A 16,301-nucleotide genomic window follows, 5' to 3' on the forward strand; every position below is an offset into this window, starting at 1 on the left:
GTAAGTAAGCCCAAGGTAAGGCAGGTTGGGCACTGGGCTTGGGTCACAAGGATAGCCTGAGTTACCAATTTTTTTTTTTGAAGAAGGGTGATCCAAACACCAAATATTGTCACCTCTTGACAAATCTACAAAGTTAAAGTCTATGAAACTGAGAGAATAGTTATCACCTTTAAAAGTGAGGTGATTAACATACCCAACCATGTGGATGGAAGGAAAGCAGTACATGAAGGAGTTGTTGGTAAAAAGAACTAGAGAGAAACCAAGATGTCCCAAATGTCTTTCTTTGTAATAATATCTCATAACCAATCAAGTAGAATAAAACCGTTGAGCTAATAAAAACCTTCACTACATGGAGAAAATCAAGGTGGCTACCTTCTCACTTGGGTCCATAAAGGCTTGAGGTCCAAATGGTTTTTAAGCTATTTTTTATTAGAATTTATAGGACCTTTTGGGATTTTATGTGTAGAAAGTTGTCAAGGAGTACCACTCTAAAAAATCTATTCTTAAGGGATGAGATATTACATTTTTAACACTCATCCCTAAAGTTACAAATCTAGAATACTTTAATCTATTTGGTTAGAATTATATATTAGATACTTTCTCTTTGGATGCCTAAAATATCTTAAGTGTAAAAAATAACGTAATACCTTTGAGAAATAATAACTAAATTTATTTTGTTTGAAGATATTTTTCATTGATGAATGCTTATTTTAGTGTATGGCTAAAATTAATATGTTTTATAAAAAAATATGAGTATTCTTGTATTAATGACTCAATTTTGATTAATGGGCTATCTTATATCCTTAACCTCCTTGATAGCTTGGCAATAGGTAAAGTGAGAGTACAATATGAACGAGTGTAATTTTTGAGAACCAAGCAACAAAGGAAGTAAGAGAATCAACTTGGGCCAATCTAAATATTGATAAATTTGTAACCTTATGATGCAGAGCCCCAAGGAACAAAGGCTTCTCACACAAACTCAATCCACCAGATCCTCAACTAAGGTCTCAACATTCTCATGGATTCTTGGACAGTCCAACAACAACATGAAATGACTCCTCTACACTCCCCCTTGCTCAATGGGACCCCACTATGTCCATGAACAACTCATGGAGATACAATTTCCCACATCAAGATTGTTCTTGATACCAACTCTCTTGTCGCCACCTATGGGCTACTTGGTTTACAACTCAACCAACATTGCAAACAAGTGTGGACCCTATAGTACCACTTGACCAACTCAAGGAACACTTTTCACAAGCAAAACAACACCATTTTTGTGTGTACAGATCAATCAAGATAATCAGCTTGCTACTAACGCCTACTCCAAGTAGCCTTGTTTTGAACTTTTGAGGCAGAACTTGGTAATCCTCCTAAGGACACCACAGACTCTTGACACTTCTGGAAACCTCCAATGATGACACAAAACATGGCCAAAAATCAGAACCCAACTCTTGCATTTGTTGGGTCAAATACTACTGCTACAAGAGGGCTAAAATGGCTTTTTGGCCACTTTTACAAAGCAACCACACTCCAATGGCCTAATCCAATGACACCAATGGATGTAAAAGGTCTTCAGACATCCCTAAGCAACAAATCCACATTCATGTAGGGTCCAACACACATGGTTTTATCGTTGCACCAACTTTAGCAGTCAAAACGAGTTAGTCACATGAGGATGCCTAGCCTAGGGCATGACCCCAAACTCCACCAACTCAACGACCCACTCGGAAACCTTCATAATCTTAAAGTACATGGCCTCCCCTACTATTCCTCAAAATTCGAGCCAATTTGGCCGGAGGAATATGGGGTTAAGAGAGCATTTCTTTGAAAACCCTAGTTTTGGAGGGTTTTCAGATCACCTGGTACAAAAATGCAAATATTTTCCTTGTTATTCAACCTTTTTTGATAAATATCCCATATGTTGTAATTGTATTTTTATGTTTATTCACAGGAATTCTGTAGATCATCTCAATTCTTTGAGTGAAAAGTTTTTCATTGATATGTATCACATTTTATCCATTTTCTCCATAGCACAAAGGATCCATCACTAATTGCTACTCAAAACCAATCTTTACATGAACGGATTTAATCCTGACAAACAAAGTATTCAAATTGATTTTCCCTTATACTAATGGGCTTGATTGTGATGTTCATTACTTTCTCTGCTATCCCCATATTTGGCAATTTTAACCTCTTAAAATATATTTGGGGATATATACTTCACAAACCATATGTCGTCACTGGAACTGACACAAGAATTTATCCAGTATTCATTACCAGTACCACATTCCCGACTCCCATCGATTTGTTCACCATTTTTGTTGTCAATGATCTGTTACCTATTTATCATGTCGTCCTCTCAGATTGTGCCCAGGCATCATACTTGTGTCACATCCTCGTGATGAGAAAATCTTTGCATAATTTCTCCCGTATGGTGCTCACTAAGTCGCGCTTTTGTGCAAAAATTCTCTTTTACATTGTGCCCTAAGTTGGACTTCACCTTGCTCCAAAATTTTTACGATAGCACAGGTGTAGGGGTATAATCTGTAGCCATTATACTGAGATCTGAGCCCTCCCCTCATTTCATATTGATGCCTAAAGCTGCACATCGAACTTGCTACACACAGAACTTGCTACATTCTGCAATCAATGCGGTTCCCGGAGATGACCATGGCCTTGAGACATCGATGAATAACTTGAGTTCCTTGTTCAGGCCTCCACGTTTGGTGCATAAATCCTAGCCCATCGCTAGAGACCAAATGGATGGTGACTCGAACTTCAACGCCTTGTATCATCACCAAAACATATCCCTTGTGGCTCGATGGGTATTACGTATCCCATCAGCCGTTACCACAGACAGAAGAGTCACCAATAGAATGGGCGTAAAAAAAGGCTGAGAGCGAATACTGGTATCATCAAACAACTCTGAGGTTCTCACGCCTTTTATCTCACATATGGCATACCGACAAAGTTGAAACGCGTCATCCATCCCCAAGGTGCATCCGCTAAGAGCATACATACTGTCTATTGCCTCTCTCGTATATCATGATCCTCATTCATGACAGTGATTGCCAACCTGGAAATATAGTAGAGATGGATGAGAGAAAACACATTTTCGAACAAAAGAGATACCATCGCTGTTTGTCTTTGATCAAATTTGCCCACGACTGAATCCTCATGGCAAATATACTCTTCCGTTTCAGTAATTCTCTCTTCGATTGCAGACCCTAACTCATTCATGCCGCTTTCATAACCATTCTTGTTCTCTGCAAACCCTAAATCCTTTCATTCATGCGGGCTTTCCTTTTAATTTTTGTTGCATTCATTTTACCTTTTTTTTTTGCGTTAAAACTTATCCCGCGGATGTTTTGATGTCTTCTTAGATCCACGCGGGACAAAATTTTGTTTTGACTGTATCCAAATTGTTTATCCCGCCACCCTTCATATGCCTTGGCCTAACTGCGCGGGGTAAGGAGGAAAGGAAATCCTCCCCCTGCGACCTTATCCCTCGGGCTCATGAGCATGGCTCAAAAACCAGGCGGTGTAAGAGGAGAAGAGCTTCCTTCACACAAGGAGCTTATCCCGCGGTGATCTACATATGTTGTTGGGTCCGCGCGGGGTAATTTAATCCTTCCCCGCTCACTGCTCAAGCTTGTCCCGCACAATGCCTAGGGTTCTTATTTAAATTTTTGGACGCACCATTAAAATTTTGAATACTTCACTCTTTTATATGCACGTAAAAAGAAGTGGGTCCCAATACTCTTTCCCGCTCGGAGAGACGCAACTTTCACTTTATTACATCCACCCTATTCACTGGTGGGCCCCTTTTTATATCGTTATTTAAATGATTTAAGACATTTGTTGATTTTAATAACCCCTTTGATTTTAAAACCAAAATGATTTCAAAACAATTTTGATTTTCTTTATTCTAATTAAATAAAATCCCCTCATTTCCCCCTTTTCATATTTAAATACAATACTATTTTAATGAAAATGATTAAAATAATACATATTTAACCCTTCAAACCCGAACAGTGACTGATTTGTTGGAAATGCTATGATTCAGTGACTGAATGTGCCTGGGATCTGAGAAAATGAATCTGGAATCATCAAATCTGACTTTTACTTCAACTTTGATATTTGCTCAAAATACTTGAGTAGCACCAAATTCAAGCTTTGAAAACTAATCCAAACACCCCATCAAGGCCTGAAACCTGAGAAATTGAAAGATTGCAATACAAAGATTCTAGGGCATCTGATGGATCGTCGAAACAACATCCGAGTCGAAAGTTCTTAACTTGCAAAGTTGCCTACTCAGGCTTCTTGTGAAACTGGAACTATTGAATTAACATGCGTAGCCTCTAGAACTTGATTTGAAAAAATATCAAATCACCACCTCACGAGCTGCCACTTGGCACACTGGGAGATGAATATATCTTGAATGAGTGTGCTAGAGGGTTTGACCTGATTAGGTCACATGTGAAAATTATTTACCCTCAAAGTCAACTCCTCTGAAAATTCTGAACATTGTTGATGCTAAACCTTGAAAATGTTCATTTGGAATGGGCTTCAAACAATGGGTCAAATGACGAGTTGGGGGGATACAATCTGGGGAGATGATAGATAATTTTACATAGAATCATGGGGTACAATTGATTTAAAGTGCAGGTCAACTCGGCATGAAATATTAATTTTTCAAAGTGGCCCTCAAATTGTTGTTTGACAATGTTCAGTTGCAAAACTGAACTTTTTCCAAATAGAATCAACTTTGAAAATTGAGCAAACGGATTGATGGGACTTTGCCAATTGGAATGGGGCTTTAAAAAATTGCGAATATTTACGAACAACTCTCTGTTTCACTTGATGATCAATAGGCACAAAGATATAATGCCTTAAACAAGGCTACTCAAAAAAATGCAAAAGGTGCTAATCAACAACCCTAACTTCAAACCCTCCTAAGGAGACTTCAAAGATGCATCAAATCATATCATAGGAGGCTGGAAATGGAATGATGGCATCTTCATAAGGTGTACAACAAGCCCCAAAGAGGATTTTGCATGACAATCAGTTGGTTCAAAATTACAAGCTCTCAAACATGGCAACTTAGGCTTATTCTACAAGGCAAGATAGTGCAAATGGACAAAATATTACATGGAACCTGAAAAATCAGGCATGAATTTTTTAGTCCCAACAGTGAGAACGTTGGACAGAGAGGTTGGTAGATTGGGTGGCCATGTAGAAGAATGCCACGCAACAACCCCATTCGAAACTAACGGATATTGTAAATGGTTAACGAGGTGGGGCTAGCCACGTTCCGGTCGATGCACTGAATTGGTATAATATCGACCACTCCTACGAATGCATACAGTACACGTAGCATCAAGCTGAGTTGGTAGTCAAGATCACGTTTGGGATAGCCAACTCGATGGTCGACATGGTAGAAGGTCAAAGTTGGTCTCCGGATCCACGTGACGTGGAGGTGCGCACGTTCTAATTCCTTCTCCCCTATGTCATTCAAATTATTTACATCAGGGATTTAAATATCTTTGAAGGAGGTAGAAATTAAGTAATCATTTTTTGAAACTTGTGACAATGGATTTACTTTATTGTCAGCAAGAGTAACTCTGGCTTATACTCTTTTGCAAAATACACCAAGCGGTGGCTTCTTCGATCCTATCCAGCTGGAGTAAGTAAACTTAAGGGCCCTGTAATTGAACTTATAAAAAATATGTGGTTCGATTGGATTCGTGCAACAGTATAGTTGTCAATCTTTATTGACAGGCGATAGATATTATAACATCATAAATTATAATTCTACGACCAACCCGATTGAAGATACAATAAAAGAACTCAAACGGACATATAATGTATATCATGTCAACTACATTAACAGCTTTAGCTAGTCAATATAAAACATCATAATTGCCTAAACAAGTTGCAATAACTGCTGTACTAGACGATGCGAATGCGGTGCAAGCTCTCTGGAATAAATCTGCATCTTACACTGTCCAGTTATTTGAGCTCGTCAACTGAAAATTCAGAGGTTTAAATATTTTGAACTGGCATAAGTTGTGTATAAAAGACAAAACGCGTGGTAGTGGCATGAATATAGTGTCAGCTCTGATAGTACATTTTCACGTTCTCATTACTCAACTTCAGCTTTTCTTACGTAAGATAGAAAACGTAAGCAAGATCTACTCTGACATTTATTGAAGTTTTTTGGTCCCTCGATTATAACTATTGTAAAGCGTAGGTTTAGTTCACGTGTTTTGTAAGGCATCTGCAAGGGAAGACAAGTTGAGGAAAATTGCAGAGACAATTTGAGCACTCCCCAACACCTGTGATTGCCAAAGCTTCAAATTGGATCTCCGTTGTTTTGTCTGTCTTAAACAGGTACACCATAATGTATGTTCTCAATAAAAGATATAGACTGCTGTGCAATAGATCTGAAAGATGCTTTCATTTTCAACGATGAATTTTGTGTCTTCACTTTCTCATTTCCTGCGGCTTTTGACCTCTAGTACATGTGCATAGATTGCAATGGTAAGAACTTTTTGAATGAAATTTTGAAATCTGTTTTGTTTTTCTCCTTTCTCTTTACGAATGAGTTCGCCGCGAACGAATTGGATTTTAATTGTTAGTTTCAGAGAGCACAATTTTAGCTGACCTAATGGGGGAAAACCTATGGTCTTTAGCATAATAGAGTTCGCAAGTTCTAAAACAATATTTTCAATGAACTGTTTGGTTGTGATGTTTGACTGTTTATCTTCACATTCCCTTTTATGTATTGTGGCTATCATCATAAAGGAATTAAAAAGCACCCACTTTTTTCATGTATATAATGAATTGATTGATGAATAACGTAATTCTGTTGTCTCTATGCGTTCGGTGTTTTTGTCTCTGATTTATTTGCTGGGGTTTATATTATTCTGTTCTGCCCTGTTCTTTAACAATAACATTGCTAGTATTCAAAGATTCTATTCTAGTCAAACCCTGAATTTGACGGTCTATGCATCATATATTATAATTTAATTTTTTTTTTAAGTTGATTTATTATATTTTTATAAAGTTTAAATTATAGTATTTAATTTTCAGGTTGTTCTAGAGCATATTATTTTTGTTTGATTTTTTTGTGTAACAAATGTTTTGTTTAGAGATGATTCTTGACTCCTATGGTTGTATCATCAACTTCTACAAGGTTTTAGAGTAGATCTTTTAAGTTCCTATCCACATACTTAAAGGACCCAATCTTGGGTGAGTTTTTTGTGTACATTGGGCTCAAATGAAGGTTGCCATCACATTCACAACATCCCAAAACTTTAAATTGACTGTTGTTTCGTTAAAATATGAGTAGTTGGAATTTTGGGTGAATTTGGTTGAGGGCATGAAAATTTGGGGCTCACTAAAAAATTTGGGAACTTTAGCACAAAAAAAAGTTGGCATCATGCTCAAAAGGCCCAAAAACCCTAAATTCATACCAACATCAAAAAATTCCAAGAAAAAAATTGTCATGTAGGTTTTTATTTTTGAAATTTATTTGCTAAACATTTAGCAAAATTTTCACATGATTTTAGGTGCAAAAGTCAAAAAGAGGGTAAATTTTATATTTACAAAAACATCAAATCAAAGTACAAAGTACCCTTATACACTTGTGAAGGCATGCATACCACCTGTGTAGGCTTGTACTGCTACTAACATCAACAATTTTTAGTGTTTTTAAGAGCCCCTCTATATTTATTGAGCTTGCTAAATTTAGTTAGAGATAAAGAATCTTGGATAATATTGGGGAATGTTTTCTAGCAAAGAGGGGTTTTTTTGGTGAGAAAAAAATATTCTAAGCATTTTTATTATTGACACCATACAAATGTTAGAAATATTGATAGCTTGTGCATGCATCAACAAGCCCTAGTTTGCCCTCAAAACCTATCTTTGGTGTTTTACTCATAACTTTGTCATGTGAGATTGGAATTGCACAAATGATATATTTTCAAAAAGCTAGTTCTGGGGCCAATCCAAATCTATAGGTGGTTCTATCAGATTCTACATGAAATCTTCCTACTAGGGTTCCAAAACAAGCCTTCATTTTTGGGCTTCTAGGGCCATATATTGCACATCTAGACTTTTTTTGAAAACCAAACATTGACAGAAAACTATCAAAGTTCTATATCCAAATAGTTCGTCTATTTTTTTAGATTTTTCCCTAGGTAATTTTTGCATAATTGTTTTTCACTATTTTGTCAATTACTTGGTTGTTTTGGCACTTGGGATAGAATTGTTTGTTGGAGAGCATTGTATTTGATGTGTTTTATACACGTTGAGATTTTTTGGGGTTTGATGATTTCATATGAGGAGGTATCATGGATTTTTTTATTCGTCCTTCATTTGTTCACCTTGTGAAGGGCAATTATAAGCCTTGGCATCATAGCATCTTGACACATCTTAGGTGGCTAGATATGTTGCCTTATTTGTATGGTATCATACCTAAACCAGTGACTTCGGAAGCTAGGTTAGCTAAGGGTAATATCATAGACCATGTTGTAGGTGTGATTTGTTATAGTGTTTCATATGACACTGTCACAACTATATTGGATTTTAGGTGTCCTCATGCAATTTGGAATCGATTTTGGAAGATGCATGGAGATTCATATCTCTATATTCCTAGAGGATTCTATAGCAGATTATCTTCTTCCCCTTCCACATGCAAATTTCATTCCCTTTGATGATAATATTTAGAGGAGCTTGAGAATATCACAATGTTGCATGTTTTGATGGATCAAAGGCCTATCTTCATGTCCCTACTTCTCACATTGAGATCTCATCTTAATTATCTTCACCTTCTATTGTTCTTACTTAGATTTAAATTGGCTCATGTGTAGCACCTATTGATTTAGTGCAATAGGACATTATTTTTTCGGACACAGGTACTTGGGATTCATATATTGTAGACATACAATCCTTGTTTTTGGAGTCTCATGTTGCAAATTTAGAGGACAATCATCTCTTCTTTGTTAACGTGCTCATTAGTGTTGTCAACTCATCTTCGTTGATCATGGATCTTGTGCTTCATTAGTTTTTGTAGAGTCCTAATTTGTAACCTCCTACATTCATTAGGCATCTATCTGATTGGTTTGTGGCATCATCATCTATCATGAACATGGCAACATATGAGTAGTTTCCAAAGGTACACATTGTTTGGTTTTGGATTCCTACATTTTCCTATTTATTGGATTGGATTTTTTATATCTCCACTGGATTTGTTTCTGCATAAGGGGAGAAATTATGTTGTTTGCAGGAAACAGATCATGTTCTATCTTTGGGCTTTCATTATTGACACAAAAACTAAATCTTCATTAGGGGCATTCCTATACTCATTTTCTCTCTCCTATGGGGAGAACATTCATTGTATTATTGTGACAGAATTAGTCCTTGGGGGGTCATATTAAGTTCTAATTTCTTTTTTTCACTAGTATAGTATTTTATTTTCTCTCTATTGAAGAGGAGCTCTTTTCCATGGTTTTCTCCCTTTTTCTAGTTGTGAGAGTTGCATTGCTTTGTACTTGAGTACCTACTCAAGTCGTTGTTGTTGGGACTCATTCATGCATGCATTTTGCATTTATCTTTAGCTTTTTATCTTATCCCTTATTTAATCTTAAATGGGGGTGTCAAAGTAATTAAGACATTTATTTAATTATTTACTAATTAGGCCCTTTAATTACTTTTTTACTTAAGATAAACTTTGGTGTTTTTTTCATGTAGAGTTCTCTTTTCTAATTTTATTTCAAGATGTAATTGAGCTTAATTTAGCTCCTAATGGTTTTTCTTGACTTCTAATTTTAGGATCAGGGCATCACTTTTGTCATGTAGAGTTTTCTTTTCTTAATTTATTTCAATATGTAATTGAGCTTAATTTAGCTCCTCATGCTTTTTCTTGACTTCTTTTAATTTTAGGATTAGGGCATCTCTTGCTTTCTATAAAGCAAGTCATTCATTAATTATAATTTTGTATCTCCAATCAATTGAGGGTGCAATAATACAAAATTCTTAGGTTGTTAAAGAAAAAATTATATTTGCTTGCTTTCTTTTGTGTGATAGGTGTTTTGCTTGTAGATGATTCTTGGTTATCGTCTCCTATGGTTGTATCATCAACTTCTACACACTAGATCTTTGATAGTGGCGATGACATTATTAGAGATGTCAACACTTGAATGATAGGAACAAATGAAATAGAGAATAATTAGATGCTCAATAGTTTGAGGTGGTAGTGGATAAAAATAATAATATCTCATTGAGGTTATGAGACATACATGTGAGGATTAGTGCCCAATAGTTTAGGGGTGTAGACACATAATTTTTTCTAAAAACTCTCAATACAATATTCTCATGATAGTCATATTTTATCTATTAATTAAATAGATTTTATTGTCTATTTGATTAATTCCTTAATATTTTTCTTTATTTAAATCATTTCATTTACACATTAAACTCTCTACACACATTCACTTCTAAATAAATCCCTAATCTCCAACATATATCTCTCATTTAATTTAAACCCCTTCAACCCACATCAAACACAACCATTTAGCCAGTGTGGGATAAATGCTTATTATCCAACCATATTCTTTATCCCACATTGCTCCTATGATGGATTTCCTTCATGAGGATGCCTATTTAAGAATTTGCCCCTCACATTAACTTCTCTTGCTGGCTCATTGAAATCTTGTTGTCGTTGTTTGATTTACTCTTTTATTGTCGAATCAATCATTCTTCTGTTCTTCATAGCTTTTGGTTTTTTGTGCTAAAAATCTGAGAGCACTCACTTTTTATTGCTAGGTCTTGAAGATACGAAGGTAATAGAGTGAAAATGCCTATGAATTTGGTTTTTAGATTGTTTTATTATTGCATTAGTGTGATATTACAGGTAATCTATTGAGGATGGTGAAGAAATCAAGACTTTAATCAAATAAGATCCCAGTTCTTTCCTACCATCTCATAAGGGTAGAGCCAAAATTTAATGTTTTTGATTAAGATAAAATGGGTTTTACAAGGACTCGAAACCCAAATCCAAAAATAGAATAAGCAAAACAGTAGCTAAATAGTCCAGAACCAACAACAAAACAAAGACAAAAATAGGGGAAAGACCCCACAAAGCCCAACTAAAAAACAACAATAAAGCCTTGGGCAAACTTGCAAAAAACTAAGCAAGAGCGCTTTCATAAGCTCAAAATTTTTCTCAATAATATTTTTGTTGATATCTTCTAGCTCCTCCATGATGCTCTTGGTGGTACTTTTCTCTTGAATCCTACTCCTGGTTTTGTTAGATAGGCCAGTAGACACCTGCACTTTTGATCCATGTGGATTAGTATCAAGATTTTTTATTTTAAATTTAACAGCAGATGGCAATATACTATTGAATGGATGGGCTTTATGAATTGTAATTTTCTCATTCAAATTTTTGAGACCTTCAACACTATTATTCATTTCTTCTTTACTGATGTCAACCAAAACCCTGAGACATCCCTTTAACTCTTCCATTCCTTTCTCCAAAATGGTGATTCTGGCTTCATTCTTGGTTTTCATGACCTTAACGACTTCAGTCAATTTTTGAGTTATTTTAAGGAGCCTATCAGTTTTATCAGGCATCGGGTTCTCGATGAAGGTTTTAATAATATTATTTATACCTTGTTCGATGAAGATAATTTCACTAATCACCCAATGAAATCACTTCTCCTGACTAGAGGTGGAGTTAGCTAGTAGCATGCCAATATCTGCCTTGTCACTTTTACTGTTATCAGGGTCCACTTGGTCTAGGTTAAGGGGAATATCCATCTTAATATAATTATCCCCTTTGTCCTTTACGTCCAAGAACTTCCCCACCTTTTTCTTTTTATAGCTATTATGACCCATCCCTTGGGGCTTGGAAAGAGGGGTTTTGTTCTTTTTGGCTGCAATTTTAGGGGGGGGGGGGGTTACTCATCCTATTATGGTTAGTGCTAGGAGTGGCTTTCTGGGGGGTCCCTCTTCATCAAAAGGCCAATACTCTAAGTCATCTTCTGGCACTTGAAGGTCACGCCAATCTATAGCCATCTCACTTGACCCCTTTTCATCCTAAATTTCGGTATCCAACACAACATACACATTAGGGCCAGTTATGGGATTGAGATTGCTTTCAATTTTTTGGATAGGTGAAGGCTTAACTTCATACATTTTAGCATACTCCATAATGAGAAGGATAAGCCCCTCATGTAAAACACGGTTTTCACTATTTTTAGCATGATTAGAAAGACCATGCCTCAAAGATGAAAGCATTTAAAATAGTAGAGAAATTTTCCTATCATGTCTAAAGTGGTTCAAAATAATAAAATCATAGGAGAAAATACTAACAAAATGGCCATCCAAGGTAATGTACCTCATAATCACCTCTGCCACATTAGCCCAAAGGCTCATAAGGTCTTTTTTTTTGTAGCCCCCATCAGTCGTTTTTCTAACTCTGTCTCTTTCACTCTTTTCATCAAAGAAAATAGAAAGGGTTTTCTTCGTTGCCTTGCACTCTCTATAAAACTTCTTCCCCTCCATGTGCAATCCAGTGATTTCTACTATAAACTCCTCATCAATTCTGAACTTTGAACCATAGGCATTGAGAACACATTTATTCCAACCCTTAACAAACCCTTTCATCGCCTAGGGGTCTGGGCCATGCAGTTTTTTGAGGTACGGGACAAGTCCGTCATTCAAAATCTCAATCCACATTTCCTTATTTTTCTCCCACTTTTGGCACGAAGACGATCCTCAACTCTATTTTTATCTCCCCCATGTTCAAATTGCCCTTTCCAATTTTGAGATTCACCATCTCAAACCTAGACGCAAACCAAAAGACACAAAACTAGGAGGCCAAGAACAGTTTGGAAGCCCTAGTGTTATGTCGAATCCAATTATTGCAAAGAGTGGCTTTACTCATGTGATAAGACGACATCATTAATATTTGACTATTGAGATTAAACAAGATCTGTAGCATCCTTTCGCGCTAGATCACACAAATGCATTGGGAAGGTTTCCCCTTCCATCCACCATTTGATTTTCTCATAGGCCACACCCAGGTTAACCATGTAATCCATAGGTTGATTACCTTCCCGAAATACATGTGTTATTCATACTTCATTCAGCTTGGTAATCAAATCAAGGCAATCTTGAATTAAGTGTTTAATTGTCCAGCTAAGGGCATATGATTAATCAGACAATTAATAATATTAAGGGAGTCACTTTCAAGCCAAACCTTTTTGTAACCACCTTGAACAAGAAGTTGAAGCCCAATGTAAGTTGCATTTGCCTCATCAAAGTGGTTTGTCTGTGTGTCCAATGGAAGTGCCTCTGTTGAGACAAAATCTTAAAATTCGATGTTATATATTTACACGAGTGATATTTTTTTTTTATCTAAATGATGTCCAATAATTTCGCAAACTTGAATGATGGGTAGAGACTATTCCAACAATCGGGGGAGCATCTTGAAGATGTCCTTATAGCCCACAAATTGTTTTCAAAGAATAACTTATGCTTAATCAATTTTCTATTATTTTATGTTTTAAGTTAGTTTAATGTTGTAATGTTAAGAGGGGGTGCTGCAACCTTTTAAGAACTGTATGTGTTATCAACATGGCAATAAAGAACTATTTATGTATCGTCAAAGTTTGAATATGAATCAAATAATAACTATAGATCTGTTCTAAGTAGTTGTCAAAAATATCTAATTAGGTGTCAGTCATAATGGTTGTCAATTTCTTTAAGAGAATTATAACTTGACTGTTGAAGATATTGCATCTATATATTTGTATATAGGAATCCTTCTTTGTTTCTATATTGCAGCCTTATTTTCTATTTTAGATCCATGTAAAGTTGCTAATGGGTACAAAGGCTCTTCCCCTTTCACTGTTATTTGGGAATGGAATCAAATAAAAGGAGTATTAATCCACTGCAAAGAATAATTTGCGGGTTGATATTATTTTTAACGCGAATTATTTTTATTCTGTCCAAATTGTTTATTATAGTCAATTCTAGCTGAATGTATGACTGCTTATTTGTTCATAGGTAAATTTCTGGACTTTTGAAAAAAAATGTAAACTATATTTTGTTTTTTTTGCACCTTTTCTTTTTGGTGTGTAGGTGAAATTGATCAAATTGTTTGATTCCAAGTAACTATTACATGGAAGACGAAAACAGTACAGAGACCTGTAAAACAGACATCCATGTAAATAGCAAAGGCAAAATGAAATGTACAGTACAAGATGGAGAGAGAAAATGTTTGTTGGAAGAAAATTCCGATGCTGAATCATTGGTTCATCAAGTCCGACATAAAAGTATGGAAGGCGAGAAAAATAAAGAGAATTTTAAAATAGACATTCAAGATGGGGAGACGGAGGGCCTCTTGGGAAGGATCGGCCAAGCTGAATTATGGATAGATCAAGTTCAACGCATGCATGGATCTGGAAAGCACAATGAGCGAAAAATGTCTGCTGATGTGTCTATATATCGGGTGCCTAAATCGATAAAGAAAACCAAACGAGAAGCTTATGATCCCCTGGTTGTGTTTCTTGGACCTTATCATCACAAGAAACACCAGCAGTTGACTGCGATAGACGAATATAAGCTCCAAGCAGTAGACAAAACCTTGGAAAGGATGGATGATATGACCATAGAAGGGTTAATCTCGAAGGTTAAACTGATGGGGCAAGAGATCAGAAATTGCTATGAAGACTCAGCCATTGAATGGGATCAAGATACCCTTGCCTGGATGATGACAATGGATGCATGCTTTATTCTCAGGTTCCTTGGAATGGAGTTACCCAATTCGTGCCTTATTAAAAGAGATGAGATTATACTGGATATTTTAAAGCTGGAAAATCAGATTCCTTTCTGTATTCTGGAAATGATTCTAGAATTGGAGTTCAAAGACTCAGCGGAAGTAGAGAATTTCTTGGTCAAGCTTCTGTTTAGTTGCAACAATGGGTATTTTAAAGGTTATCCGTTCGCAATCAGATATGAAGAAAAAGACATTAAGGAGCATATTAAAAGTGGTCCATTGCATCTATTGGATTTGTCAAGACTGGTGCTTGCAAAGTTCTTATCAAGTTGCGAGCATGCGATAACCGTTAAACGTCCTGCTCGCATTGCCCACCGTAGTGCTTCTTGCGTTGGTTGTTTTAGTTGGACAGGCGAAGATGAAAGCTTGATACCTTCAGCAGAGAAGTTGCAAAAAGCTGGAATTAGATTGAAGCAATGCTCTGGAGGAGTCCATTTTAAAAGAAGACGTTTCCGCAGTCTATTTTGCCTTCCGGAAATCATTGTCGAGGATAATACAGAAATATTCCTCAGAAACCTATTAGCTTTTGAAGAGTGTCAGTGGGGCCGCGACTGTCTGGTTGAACGAAAAATTTGTTTCTATATGTGTATAATGGATGACTTAATTGACTCCAAAGAGGATGTTGAGCTGTTTCGGAGAGCGAATATTATTAAAAATTATTTGGGAACTGATGACGAAGTAGCTCAAATATTCAATGATTTGTGCAGCGGGATCACTGGCAAGGAAGATTTCAAGGAGCCTTTGAGAAATGTTAACGATTATTACAAGAGGAACCAACTGACGGTGTGGATCCACGAGTTCTGGGAAGAGCATTGCTCAAAGCCATGGTATATTATCTCTTTTGTGGTTGGTATACTAATTTTGGTAATGACCCTTTTGCAAACCATCTATACGATAAAAAAATAAATCCAATCGTAGTAAAACCATTCCTTGGTACATGTATTGCATTCTAGGGTTCCATTTTTATTAATTGTTGCAATAGGCATAGAATTATTGGTAAGACAGGTAAATGCATGCATGTTTCAGTTTAAGTATTATTTTATTACTCTGAATAAAATAGAATCATTGTCACTTGTTTCTAAATATATGAAACTGTTATATCTTTAATGAGAGTGAAAGAGTTATTTTGCTCCATGTCCTTCACAACTAATAAACATGAATAAATTTAACAAAAAATTGATTTTGAATAGATTTGATGTGTAGATTATAGGTAAATGCATGCATGTTTCAGTTTAAGTATTATTTTATTACTTGGAATAAAATAGAATCATTGCCACTTGTCACTAAGTATATGAAATTGTTACATCTTTAATAAAAGTGAAAGAGTGGAGCATTATTCATCTCCATGTCCTTCTTCACAACTAATAAACATATTATTTTACATATTTTTTTTAGAATATAGGTATACTAATTAACAAGTTATCAATAAAAATCAAATGAACAAATT

General features: G+C 35.9%; 1 protein-coding gene across 1 annotated transcript; it reads left to right on the plus strand.

The window, feature by feature from the left end:
• The first annotated feature begins 14,171 nt into the window (after window positions 1-14,171).
• Window positions 14,172-15,824, plus strand: LOC131859554 (UPF0481 protein At3g47200-like). The gene has a single exon (XM_059213464.1). It carries the CDS (start codon window positions 14,198-14,200, stop codon window positions 15,758-15,760), a length of 1,563 nt encoding a protein of 520 aa, XP_059069447.1. The 5' UTR covers window positions 14,172-14,197; the 3' UTR covers window positions 15,761-15,824.
• Window positions 15,825-16,301: the final 477 nt, after the last annotated feature.

Source organism: Cryptomeria japonica, chromosome 10 (assembly GCF_030272615.1).
Source record: "Cryptomeria japonica chromosome 10, Sugi_1.0, whole genome shotgun sequence".
In the NCBI taxonomy this organism is placed as follows: domain Eukaryota; kingdom Viridiplantae; phylum Streptophyta; class Pinopsida; order Cupressales; family Cupressaceae; genus Cryptomeria; species Cryptomeria japonica.